The sequence below is a fragment of the Sturnira hondurensis genome, unplaced genomic scaffold (genome assembly GCF_014824575.4).
Source record: "Sturnira hondurensis isolate 20B ecotype Veracruz unplaced genomic scaffold, ASM1482457v3 Scaffold0009229, whole genome shotgun sequence".
Lineage (NCBI taxonomy): Eukaryota > Metazoa > Chordata > Mammalia > Chiroptera > Phyllostomidae > Sturnira > Sturnira hondurensis.
In genome coordinates this window covers 470,566-496,884 of record NW_028081860.1, presented here as the reverse complement: position 1 = coordinate 496,884, position 26,319 = coordinate 470,566, and the positions used below count along the sequence as shown (strand labels likewise).

General features: G+C 40.8%; 1 protein-coding gene and 1 pseudogene across 1 annotated transcript in view; one reads left to right on the top strand and one right to left on the bottom strand.

Moving 5' to 3' along the window:
• Positions 1-2,678: 2,678 nt before the first annotated feature.
• LOC118994284 (reticulon-3-like) lies at positions 2,679-9,119 on the bottom strand (annotated as a pseudogene).
• MECP2 (methyl-CpG binding protein 2) overlaps positions 9,032-26,319 on the top strand; it is a 66,241-nt gene continuing 48,953 nt past the window's right edge. The window contains exon 1 of the mRNA XM_037056950.1: positions 9,032-9,179. Coding sequence (XP_036912845.1) covers positions 9,118-9,179 — 62 coding nt within the window. The 5' untranslated portion in view covers positions 9,032-9,117. The remainder of the gene's footprint in view (positions 9,180-26,319) is intronic.

Genomic DNA, 26,319 nt, shown 5'->3' with positions numbered 1-26,319 from the left:
TCTTCTCATATTATTGTTTAGTTCTGTTTTTTGGGAAACTTCTTCAGTTTTACCTTTCAGTATTTCTATTAAAATTTGAATTTCAATAGTTTCATTTAGCTTCCCATAATTCTTTCTTGTTCTCTACTCTTTTTACATAATATTCTGTTCTTGTCCTGTGGTTGCATTATTTTCTGTTAGTTCTCTGAAGAAGCTAATTAAATTAAAAATTTTCCATATGTTGCCTGTGTTTTCTGGTATTCCTCAAAGTTCATTTTTTCCCTATAGGTTTCCCAAAGTTCATTTTTCCCTATATGGGACTACTTCTAATATTGAAGGCCTTATTCAGATTTCTGATGATCCCTAGTGACTGGTTTATATTTAATAAAGAAGGACTGGGTATCTGTTGTGGATTTAATCTGCTTTAGGGCCAATAGGTTACTTTTTTTTTTTTTTTTTTGCTTTGACTGTTCTGTGTAGGGCAGGTAGCTGAGGAACAGAGTTCACATCCCACAAATGCTAGAATGAGAAGAAAATTGTTCAGGGGTTGCCAACATCCATGCTGGAAGCCCTAACTCTTTACAGACATTTCATTCAATTTCTTTAGAGAACCGTCAGGTATTTTTGCTGCAGGCCTGCACCAGCTGCCAGTTCAGCTGTCTGTTGGGGGAGAGGAGGTTCCAACTGATGCAGTCATTCTGTATTGGGCCTTCAATCAATTGCCAAGTGTTCAGTCCCTTTTAATTCTATTGCCTTCTACCATATGCCTGCTGATTCTGAGCCTACTCTCTGGTGTTATATCTGGCAAACTGACTCCCACCTCCTCAGTAGTTTCCTTCTCAAATATTCTAGGCTGGATTTTTTTTCCTGCTTATTTTATTCATTAACTAATTCCCATCTGCTTTCCAAAATATGTTGAAATCTGTCCATTAAGGATGACCTTCCATGCTCACTGCATTCTGTTCATTTTGATGGGTTCCTTCCTTTTTGTTCCTCAATACTTTTCTTGTAGTGAGCTAGTCAGGGTAAAGAAGTAAAACCCTGGGTGTATGCCTGTGCGTGTGTGTGTGCATGTGCTCAGGAGTGCAAGCATGGTATATCAGAATCAATTCATTCTCATCTATCTTCTTATTTCTAATAAATGTATTTAAGGATATTATGTTTTCTAGATGATCTCTTTGTCCACAAAGCATAGGTTTTACTATGTAGGGCTCTCATTGTTGGTCATTTCTGAAGAGTTTATATTAGTTTTTGTTTCCTCTTTAACCAAAAAGTTACTTTGAAGCCTGTTTTAAAACTTCCAAATGGAAATTGGTTTTTTATTTTGTTTTGTTTTGTTTTACTTTTGTCCATTCTTTGGTTCCTAAGTTTTCATTTTATTGTACTGTTGCCAGAAACTGAACTGCAAGATTTCTACATTTCAGATATTACTGAGGTGGTTTTTACTTTTTTGAGCCCACCTGCAGATTCTTTTTCACTCTAATAAGTTTACATCACTTAATGACTACAGACATTTATTTCATAATAAGAAAAGTACAACCATATTTATTACCTTGAGGTGAGGTAGGTAGGGAAGAGAGAGGAAAGCACATTCAGGAATGATTTCTCCAAATAAAGCTCAGAACTCATGTCCAAAATGACACAGACACCACCTTCTAAATGGCGGGGCTTTTCCTTTTGCAGGGACGAGCAGAAAGGGACCAGTGATCACAGCAGCACTCCTGTTGATTCATTCTCTAGTCCCACTTTCTGTTTCCATTCTTGGCTATCAGATGGCATCTGGGAACCAGGAATTATTACTATCACCTGTAAGTTATTCATAGCGTTGAAAGTTATACCTACAAGGGAAGAAGAGAAATATGAGGAGTAGCTGCTCACCTTGTGGGGCAGGGAGATGGGATCAAGGGCTGCAAAACATGCAGACCTATGGGAAGGAATCTCATTCTCATCCCCAGATAATTTCTCCATAAGTGAACCATTATTTCTTCACTTAAAAATTAGGGCAAAATTATTATAAGAAGGTATGTAAGACTAGTCCTTGAAAATTAAATAGAGGAACCCAAGAGATGTGTTTTGTCTTTCATTTTCTCCTTTAACTCCAATATTCCCCCTTTCAAGATACACATAAAAGCTCCACCACCATTAAGGTATTGATTTATCCTGTTAAACTGATTTTGCCTTTATTCTTTTTGGTTCTAAGGTATCAGGTCATTTTTTTTTTCTAGCTCAACAATTTTGTGCTTGATACTGCAGGTACAGGGAGAGGAGGAGAAGACACCAAATTAAAAAAAAAAACAATAAGATTGGAAGGCAGGCTCAAGCTGACACTGGGCATGTTCCTTCATAGTACAAATAACAAATTTATAACTATTAAATAAAGTCTTAGTAAATGTGGCATTTCTGGTTTCCATGTACTTATTCTGCCTTTTTCTTTCTGATTTTAGGTAGGTTTGCTTGGACTTCTAAAAAAAATAGTTATTTATTTATTTTAGAGAGAGCAAAACGGAGGGAGAAAAAAGAGAGAGAAAAACATCGATGTAAGAGATAAACATGAATTGGGTGCCTTCCGTCCATGCTCCAATTGGGGACTGATCATGCATCTTAGGCATATGCCCTGACCAGGAATCAAACCAGCAACCTTTTGATTTGTGGAATGATGCCCACCCAACCAAATGAGCCAAACTCTCCAGGATTGCTTGGGTTTTTTAAACAACTGACTTGGTCTGGTTATAGGTGATGCCAATATAGTGATCAGTCTGGGTCTTGTACTTCTCATAGACCATTGGAACACTGAAAATGAGCAATTCAGCAAGAATCAGAAGGGTGATTTCCTTGAAAACAGCACCAATATAGGTCATCAGCCACATGAGGACAGCCAGCTTCAAGGAGTTAGTCAGATCTTCTATCAGAAAGAGAATAATGAGTTTCAGGCTCCTGTTGATTTACACCATGGCAGCACTCACATAATTATGGAACGTTTCTGAGAAGAGAGTAATATCTACATCCAGGTAGGCTTGGAATGGATGGCCTTCTTCTGACTTTCATACAGCCCGGATGACAGACTTGTAGACCAGGAAGCTGATGATGATGGAGAGAAAAGCCAGGATGAGGTAAGAAAACCCACTGATGACACTGAAAGCTGCCAGGGAAAGCAGCACCATCAGCGTGGGGCCAAACACAAACCCAGTCTTCTTCACATCTCACCAGAAAATCAGATCATGCACTTGATAGTGTTGTATTGAGACAGATGTGACATCAGTATTTGCTGGTCGCTTTCTGACAGTATGGATTTCTGTGGATCTCTGTTGGTAGCCCTATGGCCCAGCCATATGGCCCAGCCAGCATTAAACACCAAAACCCTCTCAAATGGGACCAGTAAGGGTGGGTCCTGGCTGGGTCTCAAGGCCAGGTTCCAGGTGGGACCTGAAATTTTTTTTTATCCTCAACCAAGGATATTTTTTTCATTGTTTTTTAAAAAGAGAGAAAGAGATAGAGGATGGGAAAGAGAGAAATATTGATGCCAGAGAGAAGCATCAATTAGTTGCCTCCAGTATGCTTCCAGGCTGACCGGGAATCATATGTGCCAGACTGGGAACTGAACCCTCAACCCAGGTATGTGCCCTCACTGGGAATCAAACCTGCAACCCTTCAGTTCTGGGACAATGCTCCAACAAACTGAGCCACACTGGCCAGGGCCTCAGGTGTTGTTGTTGTTGTTGTTTTTTTTGAGGGGCATAAATCATAAGCAACTTTAGGAAATGTTCCGTAGTGTTTGAAACAAATTTGGGGGGGGGTTGTGTGTGTGTGCGGTATCATTGGGGATGTTCTAAACTTTTAGGATGTGTGTTATAGTCTTCTCATTTTCCATTGTCATGTTGGATTTGCTCTCCTAAAAAAATACATAGTTTTACCCTGGCTGGTGTGCTTCAGTGGATTGAATGCTGGCCTGCGAACCAAAGGGTCACTGGTGCGATTCCCAGTCCAGGTCACATGCCTGGGTTGCAGGCCAGGTCCAGGTCCCCAATAGGAGGTGCGTGAGAGGCAACCACACATTGATGTTTCTCTCTGTCTCCCTCCCTCCCTTCCCCTCTCGAAAAGTAAATAAACAAAATCTCTTTAAAAAAGGGAAAGTTCATTTAAAAAGTATATAGTTTCTATCAGTTCAAGAGAGTTTTTGACAGACGGAGTGGAAGTTTGCACTCTATCTGCCATATCCATACAATCTTTGCGGTTATTGGTTTCTGTCCATTGCTGTCTCTATGACATTTTCCTGGCTTTTATCTTCTACAGTCCTATTTTTAAGGGGAGCTATTTCCAAAATGTTATAGTTCCGCCCTGGCTGGTGTAGCTCAGTGGATTGAGCACAGGCCTGCGAAGAACCAGAGGATCGCAGTTCGATTCCCAGTCAGGGCACATGCCTGGGTTGCAGGCTGGTTCCCTGCAGGCCAACGCCCAGCAGGGGATGCATAAAAGGCAACCATACATTGATGTTTCTCTCTCTCTGTCCCCTCTAAAGATACATAAATAAATAAAAAAATCTTTAAAAATATATATTAAAAAAATGTTATAGTTCCAATTTTAATATTTTAATATATTTTTATACTCACCTGAGGACATTTTTTTCATTGTTTTTAGAAAGAGAGGAAGGACAGAGAGAGAGAGAGAGAAGGATTAGGTATGTACTCTGACTGGGGATGGAACTTTTGACCTTTTGCTCCATGGAACAATGCTCCAACCTACTGAGCCACACAGGCCAGGGCCAGTCCCATTTTTCTTTTAAATGACTCATTTTAAATATAAGATGGTGAGTTTTTTAAAGATTTCATTTATTTACTCTTGAGAGAGAGGAGAAGGGAGGGAGAAAGAGAGGGAGAGAAACATCAATGTGCAAGAGATACATAGATTGGGTGCCTGTCACACGCCTCCAACTAGGGACCTGGCCTCAACCCAGGCATGTACCCTGACTGGTAATCAAACTGGTGACCTTTTAGTTCGCAGGCCACGCTCAACCCACTGAGCCATGCCAGCCAGGACTAAATGACTCAATTTTAATTCTACTAGTATATACATTAAACTCTAGTATGTTTTCCTACTTTTCAATAGCAAGAGTGATACTGTATCATTTAAGTCGTGTTTATTTAAACTAAAGAATTTTTAGCAAGACCCTCCTTGTTGGTTTTTGCTTTCAGAAATGTCTTGAATTCTAGTCTTGTACACTTAGTCTTCCTAATCTAGCATTAATTTGTTCAAGTCTATAAAAACTGTCGGATTTTGATTCAGGCAAAGAATTTCCAGATTAATTTATGAAGAACTGACATCTTTATTATGTCTACTTTTCCCTTGGTAGTTTCTATTTCTTTTTCAGGTCTTCTTTTATGTTTTTTCAGTAAAATTTTATAGTTTTTTAACACAAGTTTTTGGCTTTTTAAGTTAAGTTTATTCCCAACTCTTTTATATTTTTTGTAGCTAGAGTGAGTTGAATCTTTTTTTCTCCCCCATTACCTTTTCCAGTTTATTACTATCTGAATTTCCATGTCTGCATCCTAACAACCAGGGAATCAACTTGGAATTAATGTGTCTTTCTCCTCATGGTGGAACCACAAGGATGAAGTTTAAAAGAAAGTGGGAGGACACACACATGTTTTATTTTGCATAAATGATATTCTACTGTAGTTCTTGTTCTGTTTATTGCTGTCTCCACTTAACACCATTAAGTGCAATGTTTGCTCTAAGTCTTTTTATAGACACCTTTGATTAGATTAAGGAAGTTCCCTTCTATTCATAGTTCTCTAAGTTGTTTTTATTTAAATCATAAGTAGGTGTTGAATTTTATCAAACCATTTTTCTGCATTTATTTAAATAATCGTATAATTTGTTCCCCTTAAATTTGTTAAGGTTGATTTTCTAATTGCAAACCATCCTTGCATTCTTGCATCTTTGCTTCCTTTGTTATGATATATTATTATATATTGCTAGCTTGTTTATTTGTCTAGAATTTTTACATCCATTTCCACATCCTATGTAATACATTCATTGGCTTGTTGTAGTATTATATTTGTCTCATAAAAGTTTGGAGAGATTTCATTCTTTTCTTTATATGTTTGAAATTACCCACTCATTAAAGATTTGGTAGAATTCATCTGTAAAACTCTCTGAGCTTGTGTTTTTGAGGGGGAGGTAGATTTTTAAAAGACATAGTCAACTTCTTTTTGGTTATAGAGGGTCTACTCAGGTTTTCTGTTTCCAGAGTCAGTTTTTGTAAGCTGTGCTTTTTTAGGAATTAGTTCATTGTGCTTATGGTTTCCAATGTATCCGCACAATTGTTCATAATATCTTTTTGAAATGTAGCTCTGTTATCTATCGTCTATTGTATAATCTATTGTATCTATATGCTATATCTACTTTTCATTTCTTTATATTAGATTTTTCTAATATTTTTATATTTTCTAATATAAAGAAATGAAAAGTCCATTTAGTTTTGGCCAAAAAGTCCACCTAGCTTTTTCTATAAAATAAAAGACACCTTTTTCACTTTCACCAATAACTTTATTGATTCGGATATTTTGAGTATGTGGCTATCTCCCATGTGGTATAATGTTGATTGTTCTCAGTTAATATCTGAATTTGATTGCTATCAACTTCAACTGTTCTACCCAACCATGGAGCATCGTACAGCCAGAAATCTCGAGCATGAAACTTCACTAATCACTTTTGACATGTTCATTCAGTCACAGCACCTTCTCCACACATGGCACAAATATTTTTTGCATTTCAGTTGCGGTTTTACCTTTCTTGAAGTAATAAAGTATAATATGCCAAAATGTTGCATATTTTCTTCCATCTTCAATGTTAAAATGGTTACACAGAAATTCGCCAATTTGGTTTTTTTAAAAATGCACACTGATATGACAGCTGTCACAATACCATCTAACGAAATAGTTTTGAATGAAGTTAAAGACAACTAAGCACTATTAGAGCCATCTTATGGGAAAAACCAAATGAACTTTTTGGCCACCCTGATAATTGATTTGTTTCTTTTCTTCTATATCTAGCTTGTTAGAAGTTTGGCTTCTGTTGTTCAGCTTTTCAAAGAATCAGCTTTTGATGTTCTCAGTCCTCTCTATCACATGTTTCTGCTTCACCAATTTCTGCTCATCCCATTTTTCTTTTACTTTTTTGGGTTTACTCTGCTGTTCCTTTCATAGCTTCTTGAGTTGGATGTTCAGCTTGCTGAATTGTTTACTGCTGTTGACCCAACAACCTACTCAACATTTCCACTTGCACGTCTAACAGGCACCCCAAGCTTAACATGGCCAAAGCCATGATCAAGCTACCCTTGATCTGTACCTCCAAAAATGTGCTTTTCTTACAGTTTTCCCAATTGTGGTGAAAGGCACCCATTTACTCAGTTGCTCAGGCCAAAAACTCAGGAATCGCCTTCTTTCTTCTCTTTTTTATACCCCACAGCCAATCCTTTCTGCTTGATTTTGAAAATATAGCTCGAATCTCACAATTTCTCAGAACCTTCACTGCCACCACTGTGGTTAAAGCCACTGTCACCTCTCCTAGACTGTTGTCAGAACCTCCTGAATGGGCTCTTGCTCCTAGTCTTGTCCCAGCACAGATAGTTCTCCACATTGCACCTACAACACAGATCTGATGCTGTCAGCTTCCAGTTCAAAATTCTCCAAGAGCTTCTCATCTCAAAATAAGCTCCCAGTTCCCATGGTGGCTCCAGCTGCTCACCCCACCCCTTTCTAGCCACATAAGCTTCCTTGTTAGGCCCCAACATGCCAGGAACAGGCTTTCCTCGGGGCCTTTCCACTTGCCTGAAATATTCTCTCTCTAGATACCCATATGGAGGAATAAGATGAGGGCAAAAGCCTGTGGATATCTAAATAGCACCACCTTCACCCTTGTTTTATTTGTCTCAAAGCCAGTATTACTACGTGACATTACATTATACATTTATTTATATGTTTAGTATAAATATACCCCATAAGAATGTTAGTTTGCTGTCTTGTTCAGTACTTTGCATCCAGAACTTGGAACAGTGCCTGGCACATAGCAGCTGTTTAATAAATAAATGGGGTGAGAGCCAAATCAAAATAAGAAGATTCCTTATTGATCATAGAACTAGCACAAGGAGCACTGGATGAATTGGAGGCTGGAATCAGAGTAAGGTCGCCTTGACAAACAGTATTGTCCTGAACACCTCATTTGCTAAAACTTTCTCATACTCTTAAAATATTTTTCCGAAACAGAATTTCTGGATCTTAGTTCCCAAATCACCTCTTCTAGGAAGCCTTCCCCTCCAGATAGTTTAGTGCTGTTCCTCTGTGTTCCCACTGCCCCTATTCACACCTCTACCAAACCATCCGATCCAGCAATGGCAGGTCTCATGCAGCTTTGGTATGTACCCTCTTCTCCTACCAGAGTTTCACGAAGGCCAGGACAGTGATTTGCTGTCAGTTTATTCCCTGCCTCTATGAGAGTGTGACTCATGGCAGGCTCAGATGAAAGAATGCAAAGGGTAAGCCTATTAAATTAAGGTCCCTCGGCTGGAACAATGTCAGGCTCCAGGGAAGGCAACTTTACTGCTTCTACTAAAAGTGGTTTTATTGAGAAAATGAGGGTTCAGTGAAACACTTATTGCAACATATTTGGTGCATTTGTGGACAGCAAGGCAATGGCCCAGGAGGGCCACGAAAACAGGAGTTCGGAGCCTAGGCCTTCCCTTGCCCCAGCATCCGCAAGGGCCCATTAATTCTTAATATTCAAATTCCGCCCACTAGACCAACCCCTGCGAGCCCAAGCCGCCTCTCTTCCCCAAATGACGGCCAACGTCAGCCAATCGACAGCTGGAGAGAGTGCCCACCCCCTTTTCCCTAGCCAGAATGGACACAAACTCCCGCCAATTGGCGAAGCCACCGCCGAGGCCCCGCCCCTCTCTGCCCGTTTCACCCAATTGCGGGCGGGCTCGCTGCGGTCCTGGAGGCGAGACGCGGGCGCGCAGGTGCAGCTGCAAGCCTGCCGGCCCGGAGGGCGGGACTCGACGTCGGCCGTGCGGGGTCCCGGCGTCGGAGGCGCGCGCGCTCCCTCCTCTCGGAGAGGGCTGTGGTAAAAGCCGTCCGGAACATGGCCGCCGCCGCCGCTGCCGCGCCAAGCGGAGGAGGAGGAGGAGGCGAGGAGGAGAGACTGTGAGTGGGACCGCCGCGGCCGCGGGCGGGGACCCTTGCCGAGGGGCGGGGGGTAGGGGCGGGACGTGGCGCGGGAGGGGCCCGCGGGGTCGGCGACACGGCTAGCGGATGGCGTCCCTCCTCTTTACCCTCCCCCTCCCGCCGTTGCCGGTGACGGCCCCCCCCCCCCCCGCCCGTCACCCACACTCGCGGGTGACCGTCCTCGCCGCGGCCTCCAGGGCCACCTTCGCCTGGCGCTCCACTGCCTCCCGCCTTCGGCGCGCATCCTGGCCTCAGCCCCGCGGGCACCCCTTTCGCCGGGGCTTCACTTGTCCGGGCTGCGCGCGCGTCGTGCCCTTCTAGGGGCTTCGGGCCCACGGCGCCGTCGCGCGCCCGCGGCCCCGGCCTCTCCCTGGATCCCGCTCTCCCCTCTCCCTTCCTCGCGCGCCCCCTCTCCCGTTACTCGGCACCCCCCCCCACCGGCGCGCGTGCGCAGTCCGCCTCCTGTCGGGAGAGTGCGCCACAAGGGCTCCTGCGCTCTCACCCCCATCTCCAGGCTTTGCCTCCCCCTCCTTCTCGCCCATTCCATGACTTTCTGCCCCCACTGTGCGCAAGTCGTCCACCATCTCCTTTCCCATCTAGCAGGAACAAGTAGGTGGGAATTATTGTACACCCACAAAAAGGGATTAGATATTGTGCTCCTGGTCCCACAACTCATCCTAAAGAGGCTGTTCTAGTTCCCATCAGGAGCCGTGGGTAGGGGATTGTATGTCCGGCAGCACCTGAGGCTCTTCCATAGAAGCGCACTCCCGGGGTCTTTGGGGGTACTGTGGCCTTAGAATATGAGCGCCCTCACTATCCTCCCCCCTTCGCCGGCGATTTTCCAGTTACATAAGTGGAGTGGGACATAGTATATAACGGGCTCCCATAGTCTTGGAGCATGAAGAAGATCGCCAGTATCAAATGGGGCAAGTTCATCGCATTGCTGTGGTTCCTGTCAGTTGTCCCTGAAAGTTTATTTTCTTTTCATTTTGGTTATTACCGAATCACCCAGATTGAAACTCAGGTGACTTTTACGTAGCATGGCAATGTGTCTGTGGTTTTGCACTGAAGACTTAAGGTCATTAAGAAGAGTCTGAAAAGAGTGCTCTCATGGAGGAGACCGTTTATTATATTGTTAAGTGTGGACCTGAGAAAGAGATGCTTGCTCTGGAGTACCTCTGTGGCAGTCACTTCTGTTGTGTGTTTGGTGTGGATTGGTCACAGCAGAAATGAGCTCCACCACAAAATTGATATTTCTGACTCATGATCAAACAGATGTGTCCTCCTGGCTCTTTTTCCAGGAACAGAAATGGGCTTTGCAGAGCCAGTCATACATTTTGTCTGCTCTGTGGGATCAGTATCCCAAATTGTGAGATATTAGGATCAAATTCAGGGGGTGGTTGGTGATCGTGGAACCAGACCTACCAGTGTGAGGTGCTGAGTGGCTTAGACTTTGTAGGACTTGCACAAGTTGTGGGCATTTGTTATATTAGAAAAATGAAGCATATTCGGACCTTGCTAGTAAAATTTGCTGTTAATAGGCAGTTATTACTCTCGAGGAGAAATTTATATTTTGTGGCTGGAATTGTCATCTGGATCTCAGTGATTGCAGTTAGCAAGATTGAACTGACCTCTTGGGTCTTTTGAAATATGCTAGATCCTTCTTAAAAATACAGGGTCTGGATTTTTGGGTCTTTTGGGAATTTCCCTCAGGGATTCAGGGAAATAGAATTGTTTATGGGCTTTTTTAGGATTTCTACTTCAAATCCCAGTCAGGAAGACTAGGAAACACTTCGTTTTATTTTCTTGCTTGGACACATCAGAACCTTAAAGGGCACAGTCAAATCTGCTAGAAGCACAGTAACCATTTGTGTCATGTCAGCTAGGTGTCTGATCACTGAGGTACATCCTGTTCATGCACACAGACACAGAAACCTCACTTGACAAAGATTCCAAGGTTTTTACTTCTGAGCCTGAGATGTGACAGGACAAGAGCTCTGCTTTGTTTTGCCATTGTTGGCAAAGTGTTTGCCTCCTTAGATGCCCTCCAGCAAGCTGTTTGTTATATCCCTAGCCCTTTAAACAGCACAGGCAGCTTCCAGAATATAATGTCTCTGCGAAGTTCCTGGTGGCATCTGAAGTCAGCAACTCCTAACAGCTTGAAGAAACCTACGGCTTTCTTGCTCGAACTGGCTTATCACACTGTCCTATTTCTTGTTGTTACAAATTTGCCTAGAATGCTTGAAACCTAGAGTACCAGGTCTTTGTTTCACCTGACAGAGCATGATGCAGTCAAATCCTATTCCAGCTTTTGTGCTGTTTGTGTATTGGTGGGTTTAGAATAGAATTTTGCATTCTATTTGCAATTTCCAGCCAGGATCATTGTTTCTCTGCCTGTACTGCTTCTGAGTGGCTGAATTTAGTGGGGTGGGGAGGCAAGCTGTGGAGTTTGACAAAAACTGACTAAATGACTGCTGTGTGATGTTGCCCCCACCCAAATACTCCCTCCCCCACATGGAGACGGAATGAGACGCTCACTTCTTTAACTTAGAATAAAGAAGAGCAGAGGTAAAATTGTTAGTTCTTGTCTCAAGCACAGTTTCCACCACCAATGTACCTGCCTGGGATTATTTGCATGATAAATGATGTGTCCTGGAAGCAGTAATCTTTTATAAAGGTGAATATCAGTGGAAATCTTAATTGGATAAGAACATTTTGTTGGCAGGCTGCCTGAGTATCTGTGAAGAGGGAAGAATCAAAGAAAATGTTTGACATCTGTAGTAGCTAGTGTTTTAAACTCACAGGGGTAAAGAACAGTCCTAGACTGACAGTGAGTTCCAGGGACTTTGGCAGGACACCTGCTTGTATTCACTGCCCTCTGTTATGATGACACGAGACCAGCCTCCTGTGGCTGACGGACACGACTTTTTTTTCTTGAGTGAAGCATTATTGCCACTCCAATGGAAGGACCTTGTCTTCAATGCTTCTGTACTAGCCCTGTTCAGGCAAACTGCTATCTTCACCACTGTGTTTCTACCTCGTTTTCTACCTCGTTAGGACAGATGTAAATGGGCTCCCCTTACTTGGGCTCACTTACACAAAGGTTGTGTTCCTCTGCATTTATCTGCTCTCTTCTGCCTTTCCCTTGCAAGGAACTTTTACCTATTGAAAACTTAATTTGCATACCATTGCTTAAATACTTGGTTCCACCACTTTGATGGTAGGTATGGTGTGTAGGGGACCTGAGTGGAAAGGGGAGTTTGGGGGCGGGCATGGCATCCCCACTCAGAGAGTGCGGCGGCCATTCCATTAGAGAATAAAGCCTTGGCCTTTATAGCTTTTTCAAGGCACAGTTGTGTTGAGTCTGCTGGCTTGTGGATGTGTTCTCAGTATAGCTGTTTTGCTGTTACTGCAGAAGTCTGGACTCTCGGGAGCAAGCCTGAGGAAGTGGTCACTTGTCTTCCTTGCCTAAGAGCTGGGGGGGGTTATATATGTAGACCTGCAAGTCACTGCTTTATTGGGTTTTCACCTAACCGATCTCATTTGCTTGGCTTTTATGCCCCCACTGAAATCTTGAGTTAATCAAAGATCTTAAACTTTCAGAGCTGGAAGGAACCTTAATCCAGCTCCTGCAGTTTATAAGTAAAAAAACGATTGTGGCTGTGAGAAGTTGTGACTTTTTCAGGGCCTTCCAGCCAGGATACCAGTTTGATTTTTATTATATAGCTAACTGAGTAATACTGTTACCTTGACTTTGAGGATTTCAGAGCATTCTATGACTCAAATGTTAAGGGATTTGTAACCCCTCACTGCACCTCAATAAATAATTCTAGGTACCATCCTGGTATTACAGACCAGCTATAGGTAAAAGACTTATTTGGTGTTGCCCTTCCTCTGGGTTTGATTATACAAGTAATTGTGTAAATAGTCTCTAAGTTGTACATGCTAGGCTTTTTTTAGTCTAAAGATAAAAGTGCTACTCTTGGGCCAGCGAGGTATCAGAGATGAGCTAATATGGCCCAATTTAGGTTTTAAGAAGGAAATGATGGCTATCTTAATGAGGAAAAATGTAATGGCAAAAGTTCTTTTTTGAACATGTGTTCAAAAGCAAAAGAGAAACTGTCAAACTAAAAACTCAGTTTGTTGAACATTGCAATTTACTGATTTGAGAGGCTTTTTAAAAATGATTGCTCTGAGTCAGACTTGTGTATTTTGGAGGATGGCTTTGGATCTCCCAGGGCACTTGGTTTCTGTTGGTACTGCTCTTTTCTCTTAGGGTTAAAGCCCCTTTGCATGGTGTTACAGTAGCTTGTTGCAGCTTCAGCTGTTTGAGACTTAAGGGAGACTGCCTCTGGATTTCACATGTTCTTTCTGGGATGAGATTTTAGTGTTGCATGTTCTTTTGAACATGTATTCTCTCTGAGTATTTCTGTATGCCGTGATACAAGAAATACTTAGTAGAGATCACCACTAACAGTATGCTTTATAGTGTTAAAATGTCCTTCATAGGTGACAAGACCTGTGATAGTGTCAATTCTAACATGCACAAATCTTTCCTTTATTTTAGCACTGTGTGTTTATGTGCCAGAAATTCGCAGTTTATCCTTTGTTTCTAGCTAGGTAAGCTGGGAAATAGCATAGTACTTTGTCTATATGTTTATCTTCAAAATGTCCCAAATAGCCCTGGGAAAAAGGTCCTGCAGCACAATGGGGGCTTTCAACTTACGATTTTCTTTGTTTTAGGCTCCATAAAAATACAGACTCACCAGTTCCTGCTTTGATGTGACATGTGACTCCCCAGAATACATCTTGCTTCTGTAGACCAGCTCCAACAGGATTCCATGGTAGCTGGAATGTTAGGGCTCAGGTAAGTAACCTTCCTTTTTTTTTTTTTAGTATATGTCCTGGTTTGGCCATCTGTTTTTAAAAAAAAAGGAAAAAAAACAAGATGTACTACTCTTGGACAGTATAAAAGTACCCCAAAGACTAAAGACATAACTGTGCCAAACTGTGCCATATAATAAAAAAAAGTCACTTCCCTGAGCCCTGAAAGGTCAGTTTGGGTAGGGTTACTTGGTAGCTACAGCGTGATCTAGGGGCGGGCGTCAGATTAGAGCCGGAACTGGTGATCTGCAACTTCAGTTCACCTTGAAGCAGGTCAGCTGAGCTGAGAGCACTTTGACTGAGCTCTTCACCTGCCGCTGCTGTTGTTGCCCAGTGGTCTTCAGCATGGTGCTTTGTTTGCTTTGGTTTTGGATAAATTACTTCCTGGTCAACCTTAGTGAGCAGTGGTAATGCATTTTCAGATATGGGAACCGGTGTGTGGTCCTCTGGAAGGATAGCCTCCTGAAAGCTGTCACAGAACAGTGGAGCCCATGGTTAATGGCATGTACTTGCCGCGCTGCTTCCATGGGAACTAAAGGGAACCCCCAGACACACGTCTGGCTTCTTGAGACTCTAGAGCAGGATGAATGCCTTTTGGAAAGCTGGGGATCCAAGCCATTGGAGGTCTGACACTCAGGTGCTCTGTCAGTTGAACTTTTGACTATTTTGGTGCCGTTGTGCGGACTTTAATTTTGTAAAAACGAATGTTTCCTTCATTTCTCAATTGTTAGGTTCAATATCTCAAGCTTTTTAAAAAATCAATGGTAGTCACTCCACATTTGATGTTTTAACACCTGGATTTCAAACATTCCATGTGGTAAGGCAAAACATTCTAATTGAATTTTTCCTTTTTTTTTTCTCTAAGAAAAAATGTGAGTATCCACATATGCTGCCATTGTGATTCCAGCTGAGACCCTCAAGTAGCACTTTGTTGTGTCTCTCGTAATTTCTGACACCTCAGTCTAAAGCTGTGTGGACATCCATGACAGATAGTCCATTTGGAGACTGTGTGAGGGGCAGGGTTTGGGCAGAGGAGAATAGAAGGTGTAGAAGGGAAGGCAAGAATCTTGTAAGGTTCTCCACTCTCAAATTTGGTTTCGCTCCTGATCCTGTGACTCAAATTGTCATTACCCTTTGCTGTGGGGTGTGCCGTGGGCCCTGCTCACAGGACATTCTTTGTACTCCACATAGTATGTTTTGCTGGTGGGAGTTCTGTGGCTGGCACTTTGTCCATTGTCTCAGAAACTGTGCGGACTAAATGTAATATGGGTAGTAAATGGGTTTCTTCTGGTAGATGGTAGGCCTTGGAGGTAGTTTATGTTTCTAATAGTCTTTTTCTAAGATTATGAATGGATTTTATAAAACAGGCAGTGTTGACTCTATACAGTCTCTTCTAAGAAATATAGAAAGGAAGAGATATTTTAAAAATATATCTCTTTTTGCTTATGAATATGAAAGAGATGTCCATATGAGCTTCAGGGAAATTTGAAGGGAATAATAAAAGGACAGAATCCGTCTTTAATAGATAAATGTTTTATCTTACTCATTTTCTTCTTTTATTTTTAAAGAAATTACAGAAATAATACGTAGTTTTATGGAAAAATTCAAGCCATTTAAAGTATATCAAGTAAAAAAGTGAAAGCTCCCTGTTTCTGTCTGTGCCCACTACTCAGAGTAACCACTGTTAACAGCTTGCCATAGATCCTTGTGAATCTTCTTAGGCTATACAAATATTCACCTTTTCTGTTTTTAACAAAACGAGGTCTTTCTGCCTCATTTTTGTTAAACGACAGGAGGATCTGGTGCTAACTTACTGTCATGCGTTGTCCCTCTGTTGGTTTTCACAATGGTTTCCTATTAAAGATACTATTGGATTGAACTTCATCATTCTTTTTGAAAAACAGCTGCCTAGACTTGGAGTTGCTGGTGACTGCCACCACATTGCCTTTCTAAGCGGCTATCCCTGTTCCCACAACAGTCTGAGAAAGTACCATTTCCCCTATACCCTCCCAGAATTGTTTATCCATCTTTTAAATTTGTGCTCTTTGGATTATTACTGAGGATGAACCTCAGTAATCATTGGCCTTTTGTATTTGGTCTTTGTGAATTGCTTATTTGTGTTGTGCTTTTATTCTTCCATTAGGATATTTTAAGTCAGTTTGTAGGAACTCTTAAGTATTAATTCTCTGTCATCATGCGGATATTTTCCTACTTATATACCTTTTGATTATGCTTGTCTTTTTGATACATAAGATTTCTGTTATGATTTCTTCTTTTGCTTTTATAGTTAGAAAATTCTTTCCTACTCTAAGAACATATCAATATTCATCTATATATTCTTCCAAAAAAACTTGATATACTCTATTCACACATACATATTTTATAAGTATAAAAGGATCCTGTGCGTAAGTTGTCTTATGTTTTTTGTATGGTTTTAAAAAATACCTGTATCTGTATTTAACTTGAGGGTGGGATGAGGTCTAGAGCCCACTTAGCCAGTTGTGTCATAGCTATTTGGTGAACCAGTGATACGGTCTTCACCTTTATCATGTGCTGACTTCCAGTGAACAAAGCATCTCTTCCTTTTTTCTTTCTGAATTTTTTTTTGTGAGTCTTGGTGGCAAGCCTGTCAGCAGGTAATCATCTATTTATTCACTCAACAAATATTGAAACCCCTGCTTTGAGGCAAGGGCAGGGCTGGACCCTGCAAGTGCTGCCTTCTCATTGACGGGGGGCAAAGCTACAGAAGTTCCGATGCCAGTGGCATGGCCACAGTGCTCATTCTGGAAGATTCCAGAAAATAGTGGATCTTCACAAAAGTAGGTTTTAGATAATCTAGGAGGAGTTCGGAGGCTGTGTGTGTGATTCCGACATAAGTTTTAGCTTTAGGGTAGACTGCAACATAAAGCATAGTTTGTTTTATAACTCGTGTAATTGCAGGCTGATTTTTGTCTTGAATTATGATGAAGGCTTTTTGCGGTTGAAACAGTTCTATATTCAGCCAGCTTGGTTGTTATGATAGAATAAAAGTTGCATACTGATAAAAATGGTAATTTTCTTCTATGATGATTTTGAAGCTTTTCTGTAAAGGCTGATAAAGATAAAGACAGGCTTTTGGTGAATATATTCTTAGAGGAACAAGTGTAATTTTTTACAACTTGAATCATGTAAATCTAATAAATATGCTCAAAACTGAAGTGGAATCCTGATTTGGATTGAAAACATTTTTTACTTAAAAAAGGGATATAAATAACCAAGGAAAAGGCTTCTTGTATAAGGTTGGTTTTTTTTAAAAATGAGTTTTTGAATAGTTGGGTATATAGTACAGAATGAAAAACCTGGTGTAAAAGGTTATATGGTAAAAGACCTTCTTGCTACCCTATCCTCGGATACCATTTCTCTCCCCGGAGGCAGCCATCTTTACTAGTTTCTTATTAATCCATGAGTGTGTTTGTGTAATTTTTAAACTGTAGTGAAATATAGCCCTGGCTGGTGTGGCTCAGTGGATTGAACACCAGCCTGTAAACCAAAGGGTTGCCAGTTTGATTCCTGGTTGGGGTGCATGCTTGGGTTGTAGGCCAGGTCCGTGGTTGGAGTTGAGGGCATATGAGAGGCAACCAATCAATGTTTTTCTTGCATATTGGTGTTTCTCCCCCTCTCTTTTTCACTCCCTTTCCCTCTCTGTAATAATAAATAAATAAAATCTTTTTTAAAAATTGTAGCAAAATACATAATATGAAGTTTACTGTTATTCATTTTATGTGTACTGTTTAGAAACATTAAATACATTCTCATTGTTTTGCACCTACCACCAGTAAGCATCTCCAGAACTTTTACAAGATTTCTCATCTCGTAAAAGTGAAATTGTCCCCATTAAACCATTACTCCTCCTTCCTCCCCCAGTGCAATCACCCATATACTTTCTGTTTCTGAAATTGGTTATCTCATATTAGTATATATTATTATATGTGTGTTTATGTACATATTTTATGTGTGTGTTTTTACACAAAGAATAAAATACTGTGCACTTCTGTGATTGCTCTTTTTAGTTACTGTATCTCAGAGATTGTTCAGTATTAGTTCCTGTAGACTCGTACCATTCTTTTAAAGGATTGGGTTAGTAGTCCACTATATGGACACACTATAATTTATTTAAATAGTTTTCTTATTGATGGATATTTATGTTTCCAGTGTTTTTAATTCATTAATGCTGTAGTGAATAGTGTTTTACATGTATCATTTTGCTTACAACCAAGTATATTTGTAGAAGAAATTTCTAGAGTGGGACTTGCAGGATCAAAGGGTATGTGCGTTTTAAAGTTTGATAGATACTGCTAAATCAAGGGTGGCCTTTTAATTGCACAGTTTTAAAGAAAAGACTACGTATGAATAGATAAGCATACAAATTTATGACTGCATGATTATTTGTAGAGATTAGAGAACTGTTAATTAGGTTAGGAAGATGTGGCTTTTAACAGTTAGCACTGGAAAGCAAAACTTCAGAAGCTTCCATTTCATCAGATGAGAGAGACCTTGTGTGAGCAGAACCTGTGAGGCAGGACCCTTCAGTTGGTAGGAGGAACTTCAGCCAGTTCTCATTTGTGAATCTTAAAGAAAATGGAGCGTGTTTATTTTGGTACTGTTCTAAGTTGCAGTGGCTCCTGGGACTCAGGGTTGAAGATTCTTCATGGCTGCTAGACCTTCTGTTCTTGTTTTAATTGTAATATGCATAAGGAATAGTATCTTGGGAATATTCAGGACCAGGTTGCTGTTGCTTCATTTCTCTTTCACCATTGTACTCTTTATATAGCAATACTTGATTCATTTACCACATACTAATTGAGCATTTATTAGGTGACAGGTACTGTTGTAGATGCTAGGGCCTGTTTCTAACCCTTAGCAATCATAATGGTCTAAAGGAAGATCCAGACAGGCAAACAGGCCATTGCTTTACCAGGGCCTAAATGCTACAATGGAGAAGTGCTGGTCACTGAGGGAGCACATAAACTTTAGAGAGGTCCCACCTAGATGTGGTGGTGGGGTAAGGGAAGTGACTTCTTTGAAAAGTGACCCCCAAAACATTAGCTAGTTCCAGAGAAAGTATGAGTGGAGGAAAGACCAGCACGTGTGGAGGCTTGGGCAAAAGAGGTGTTTGGTTGGGTCTGAGGAGTTTGGAGAGAGGAGGTGAGACAGGCAGAGCAAGTCAGGCTGAGGGGCTGGGAGTGGTTCTGTTTGCAGTGTGCTGGTAGGGAATTAGACACAGCCTTTCCAGCTGTGCTGAATGGTCTCAGCTTTCTTCCCAAGGTGCATCATATTCAGAGATGTTCCCAAGCCCCAGAAGGTGATGTGAGGCTCTGTGACCATCCATCCTGTCCCTTTACCACCCCTCACTGTTCTGGAAGCTGTCTGCCTGAGCTGGCTTCCCACCCACCCATCAGGCCCTGAGGGCTTCTCCTCCAGTTCTCTTCATGGAACCTTCCTTCCCCCTACTTCTGCTCCAGGAGACCCTGGAGGACTTCCCCTTCTCCAACATACTTTATTCTCTGATACTTAATACAGAGAGGAGGGCAGGAGCTTGCATGGCATGAGTCAACTGTGATACTGAATTCACTGCTTAGTTCTTCTGACTTAAATTTATTTATTTATTTTTTACAAAGACTTCCATTGTGAAGGAAGCAGTGCATAAATAAGCGCCCTTGCTCGTGGCTTGTCAAGGATCAGGTCCACGCTGACAAGCCACTGTGTATGGTCCACTGTAATCCCTGCAAGCTTGTGCTAAGGAGGTGAGATCACAGCCTTCCTCATCACTCCTCTGTGTGCCTACCTTTGAGATTGTGCTTGCCTGCAGTCCTCCCTGGCCTCTAACTCTGTTCATGTAGTAGCTACTCTGGTACTTTCACTTGGACTTCAGAAGTACTAGCAGTTTGTCCAATTTACATCAGCCTTCTTTTATGAAACTCAAATGGGACAGCTCCAGCAAAATCCCAGCCCATGGTTGCACTTGCTGCCCTGCCTCCTCAAGGTAACCTGTGCCCTAAAGGTGATGGGAATAGTCTCCGTGCAAGTTTTATGCTGTATAACACATGACCAATATATAACATTCAAAACTGTTTTTGCAGATTTACCTGGTGGTATTATGTATGTAACATTCTGCAGTTCACTCTTTTCACTCAATACTCATGTTTCTACTTGGCTTTTGAGCCTGGCCTATGTTGCTCTATGCATACCTTCATTCATTTGTTGTGTCTCCTTGTGCTGTAGAAACATCTTTACAGCAGAAGCCCCACCAGAGTTCCGAGAGAGAATGGAATTGTAGAGAAATGAGGCTTGACATCTGATTTATGTTTATATCCTTTGGTCCTATTAACCAAGAAGATATTTTTATTTCTGTTTGTTAAAGCTTTCCACAAAAAGGGCATTCATTTTCTAGACTTATTAATAGGGCAGTTTGAAGGTTTTATTTTTAGATTTGAAAGAAAGCAAAGCAGGCATCTAAGATATGCACATTTCTTTGTTTTCATCTACTTTGCAACATTCCACATTGCTGCTAAAACATGAACTTGAGCATTTTTAAAAATTTTATGTATTTATTTATTTTTAGAGGGGGGGAGGAGGGAGAAAGAAAGGAAGAGAAACATTGGTTGCCTCTCACACACCCCCAGCCGGGACCCTGGCCTGCAACCCAGGCATGTGCCTTGACCTGAGATCAAACTGGCAACCTTTTCATTTTGTGGGATGACGCCCAACCAACTGAGCCACACTGGTTTGGGCAAACTTGAGCACTTTTAGCATGAGCTGACTTTCTGTGTGTAAGTTATATTTCTAAATATTGAAGCATTTTGTTTTTTCTGGGGCTTCTGGTGGTACTTAAGGGTTTTGTTTTGTTTTTGTTTTTCATTTTATTTATTTTTAGAGAGGGGAAGGGAAAGAAAAGAGAGGGAGAGAAACATCTGTGTGATTGCCTCTTGCACTCCCCCTACTGGAGACCTGGCCAGCAACCCAGGCATGTGCCCTGACTGGGAATTGAACCGGTGACATTTTGATTCGCAGCTGGCGCTCATTCCACTGAGCCACACCAGCCAGGGCAAGTTTTGACATTACTTTGATAAGTTGTATTTTAAATTTGTCAACACATATTGACTAACTTATTTTTTAAATATAAATTTTCATGTGTTTCTGCTTTTTGTGTTTTTTGTAAACAACAGAAGGTATTAGCTCATATTAAGTACTAATTTGTTCTAATATTTTCAGCTGTTTTTGGAATTACACTTGGCAAAAAAACATAGACAAACGTTTGCAGTTGTGACAGTTTGTCTTTTTGTTCCTTTTAATTCCAGAGTAAATAATTCTAGTGAATTTTCTTCTAGACTTGTAAGAACATGGAAATGATTAAAGTTGTCAATATTTAAGTGGTTAGGGAGGATTGAAGATCTTTTTTAAGTGGTATCACCCTATAAAAAAATGTTAATGTAGCAACTGTATAAAATTTCTTAGTCACTCTTCCAGGTTGTTTAAGATAAAGCAAACAAAGAAAAACACAGTATTTCTATCTTTTTTTTTTTTAGATTTTATTTATTTATTTTTAGAGATGGGGGAAGAGAGGGAGAGAAAAATTAAAGTGTGAGAGATACATTGATCGGTTGCTTCTCACATGCCCCTAACTGGGGACCTGGCTCACAACCCATGCGTGAGCCCTGACTGGAAATTGAACTGGTGACCTTTTGGTTCACAGGCCAGCACTCAATCCACTGAGCCACACTACCCAGGACCATAGCATTTCTTTTTTAATTATACAAATAAAACATTTTTAAATGTAGATGCATGGAAATCATTCTGAGAGTTCTGCATAGTATGTATCTTTCTAGACTGAGGACTCTGACTCAGGGTTGAGAATTCACAGTTCTGTGACCTTGGATGGGAAAAACACTACACCTTTATTTTCACCAACCTCTCACTGAAAATTCAGATTACTTCAGTGATGACTGTAGGCAACAGACCATAACAGTGTTAGGGCTACCTATAACTTTGTCACCAGTAGAGATCAAAGATGCTATCATGTCATATCATATCATATTATATGTTATAGTTACACATGCTTCGAAATAATCATTTGTATTCATCACTCCTTCAAATTAATGACTTACTAAAGAAGCACATATTACTCTAGCCCCGATTTCTCAAAGTATGTTGTTAATAAATTTCTAGGCATTTTATTTTTTGCGTTTCAAAACATCCTTCTGAGGGGGATGGTCCAGAGGGCGAAAAGGGTCCATGGCAGGAAAAGATTAAGAACGCCTATTGTGTACATTATACCATGGAACTACAAATAGAAGAACAGCCAGCACTGAGAGTGAGTATGCGAGGGAAAGAGACCAGGAAAAACCCTGAAGCCTAGGTGTGGTAAACGGAGATAAAATGATATTTAAAGCTTAGTTCAAATTATTGTATCAAATAGTTTTTTAACATTTTTTAGCCTCACCTGAGGACATGGTCATTGATCATAGAGAGAGGGAGAAGGGGAGAGAAACATTGATGCAGGTGAGGAACATCAGTTGGTTACTTCTTGTCTGTTCCCTGACTGGGGACCAAACCCATGACCTTTGGACTGGACGACGTTCCAACCAACTGAGCCACACTGGCCAGGGCGGTATGAAATATTTTTATGAATACATTTAGTATTTTACAGATACTGTGCGAAGTATAATGCAACTGAAAGTGTTTAAAAATTCTTACTATGCATACATATTGTTTTAGATAAATGAGATCATATAGTGTGATTGTAACTTGCCTTCTTTCCTCAGTGATATGTTATAGATGCCTGTACATGTCAGTAAAAATGGGTTTATATCATTACTTTTCCCTAAAATGGAAATAATTGTATTTTCTAATTACAAAAGTAATATTGTTTGCTGAAAGAAATTTTTTTAGAAAACATAGGAAGAGGAAAAGTGAGAATTGCTCATAAATCTGCAATCTACAGATAGATAACATCTGGATAATGTCTTAACACCATCATTTTTAATGACCATGACATTTCATTGATAGCTATGCCTTGATTTAATTAGAGGCGATAACAGTGTGTCTGTGTTTTCATTGCTCTGAAAGACAGGGTTGTGTGTTGATGGTTTCACTCTGTGCCTGCATCTCTACCCCTCCCTCTTAAGCTGCACATCAGATGGCCTCCTTGGTATTCACACTTGAGTCGCTCATAGACATTTCAGACTTAATAAGTCCCAAACAAAACTTTTGCTTCCCCGCCTCCCATTTCAGTCTGCTTCTACTCCTGTCTTTTCTATCTCAATAAACAGCATCAAATTCACCTAGTTACCAATCAAAAATTCTAGGAGTTGTCCTTGAATCTGTTCTTTCTTTCACCTCCCTCTAATTCACCAGCAAGTCCTGTGGGGTTCTACATTCAAAAGGTACTTCAGAACCATCTCCACTGCTAAGACCTCCATCCAAGCCACAAGTCTCTTCTTATATGGATGCATCAGGACTTGGGATGATATATTGAACGGCTTCCTCACCAACACTCAAGAAACATTATATGTTTCATAAGACTATTTGTTAAAATGACACTCAATTCTAAATGAAGGGATTGTTCCACATTTAGTAACTTTTTCATCTGGCCGATACAGTTCAGTTTAAGCACTGAATTCCTTGCTGCTCTGTGCCAAAGGATCTGCAGTTTATCTAGCCATTCATTCCACAGTGCAGTCAGATGTCTACAGTACCCCAGGTACTGAGACTGACCGATGGTACCTTTCTTTATGGAGCGTAAGTTTGGTAGGAGAGACAGACTTTAAATAATCCACTAGTAATTGTGTCATTACAGTGGGTTGGAGGACAAATATGGGGGCTTGCTGTGATTGTGTGTAATGGGGGAACAGCCGAGCCTTGGGAGGAATAAGGAGGCAATGCTAAATTCCAAAAGTGAGGGGGGTGAACAGAGTGTTGGACAAGGTACAGAGTGGATTAGCTTTTCTACAAAGGACAAAAACATGTGTGAAGGTCCCACTCTCTCTGAGTCTGGCAGGAGCTTAGCCATCTGAGGCACTTAAGAAGCCCTGTGTGGCTGGAGCAGAGCAGGGGTGGGGAGTGAGGGTGAAAGAGATTCTGGCAGCGAGGCTGACAGGCTGGGTGCAGGATTTTTGATGTTAATGTCAGAGCGATAGGAAACTATTGAGGCTTAGGTTGTTTGGATTTTGCGTTTTTATCAAAATATTACAGCTACTCAATAACAACAAAACCTCTCAGAAGAGATTAGGTGAAAACAACAGTCTACCCTTTCCCCTTCCTGTTCTATGACCCAGAGATGACAGCTTTTAACTGTTTCTATTTTTAGTTTCTTTGATGGTTACCTTCAGAAGTAAATCATATGCTTAAACTTTTTTCTTGATTTACCAACTTTGGGTAGTTATATTAGCTCCCTGAAATTAAACAGGACGACTTAGCTTACATCACCTCCCATCTTGAGATTCATATTCACATTTTCTCTGTATCTTTAAATAGTGGTTCCTGTTCCATTAATTTTAGTCTATATGGCACTTCCCCTCCCCGTAAGATGAGGATATTAATGACCCTGCTTTTCCTTCCATACCCCCCACTTCTACTTCCTAAAAGGTATAGTTCAATTCATCATTTCCATTCTTCCAGTTGTTAACGTTTTATGCCCTGCCCTGCAACCACATCCAGTGGTTGTAGGTTAATTCTAAAGTTGAAAGCCAGTCAACATCATTGACATTATTACACATATGTAAATACTGTTCATCACTAGGCGTAGTAACAAATGTGAGGATTACATTTCCTTTATGGGTCTAGAATCACAATTGCTCAACCACTCAAAGGAGAATAACCATTCAAGATCAAATGGATACTCTTTTTTAAAAAGATTTTATTTATTTAATTTTAGAGAGAGGAAACCTGTGAGAGGAACGTCAGTCGGTTGCCTCTTACATGCCCCCAAATGTGGGCCTGGCCTGCAACCCAGGCGTGTGCCCTGACTGGGAATCGAACCAGTGACCTTTCGGTTTGCAGACCAGCACTCGATCCACTGAGCCACACCAGTCAGGGTGCATTTTTTTTATGGAGTCTCTTGTTAGCTTAATCTTGGACTTCTGATATTGGTCCTCTGTCTTAATTTTCTCTCATATTTTTCATTTATTACTTTTTGCTCAGAATTTTGTAATATCTCTTAGATTTTATTTTCTATCTTTTCTGTTACATTTGCTATTTCAGCCAAGTCATTTTTTCTAACTTATTGTGAGGCCTGTGTGCCCACTGCATAGATTTAACAATTGTTAACATTTTGACATATTTGCTTGGTCTGTGTTGATATGTGCATTTTTATAGCCTTTTGCTGACCATTTCAAAGGAATTAGCAGATAACATAGCATTTCATACCGAAGTACTTAGCAAACATCTCCTAAAAATTAGGACATTTTCCAATATAAGCACAGTGTCCCGAGCATATCTTGAAAAATTAACAGGAATTCTCTGATGTTATCAGAGATAACAGTAATACCAAATTGTGATTTTCCCCAAATATCTCTTAATAGCTGTTTGGAGGGGGGCATGGGTAGCAAGCAATTAAGATTTAAACCTCTCGTGTGTATGCTTCCTTTATCTTTTTTTAACAAGAACAGCCTACCCTTCTCCAGTCTACCTGTAACACTGACTTTTTGAAGCAACCAGCCCAGTTGTCTTATAGAAGGCACACATTCTCTTTTCCTGTTTATCCCTAATATTAATTGTAAATGAGAAGTTAGATCTGTGGGCTTGTAAACATTTGGGGTAAGAGTATTTCGTATTAGTATTGGACTGGCTGATTCTCCTGTGGTTCCTGATGCTACATTTTACCAGTTGGTAAAATGGGTAAAAGAAGATGACTGCCAAATCACTCCGTTGCAGATGGACAGTTTTCCTGTTGTCATTGATGAGTAATCTGTGGTGTGATGTTTTGGCACCACATGAAAATCTTGTTGCTCAACAGTCATTCACCTAGTGATTTTAGAATTTATCAATGATCCTTGCCTGCATCTGTTACATTGGGGGGTTACAAAATGATGGGTTTTCTAATTCTGTCATCTCTTCTATTTTTAATAGAAGGTACTCACTAAAGAACCTTCCCTCACCGAGTAAGGGGTAACTTATATTTCCTTCTAAGAGACAGTAGAAATGCTAAAATGTTGCCTTTAATTACAAAATTAATTACCAAATTCTAGAGTAAGAAATT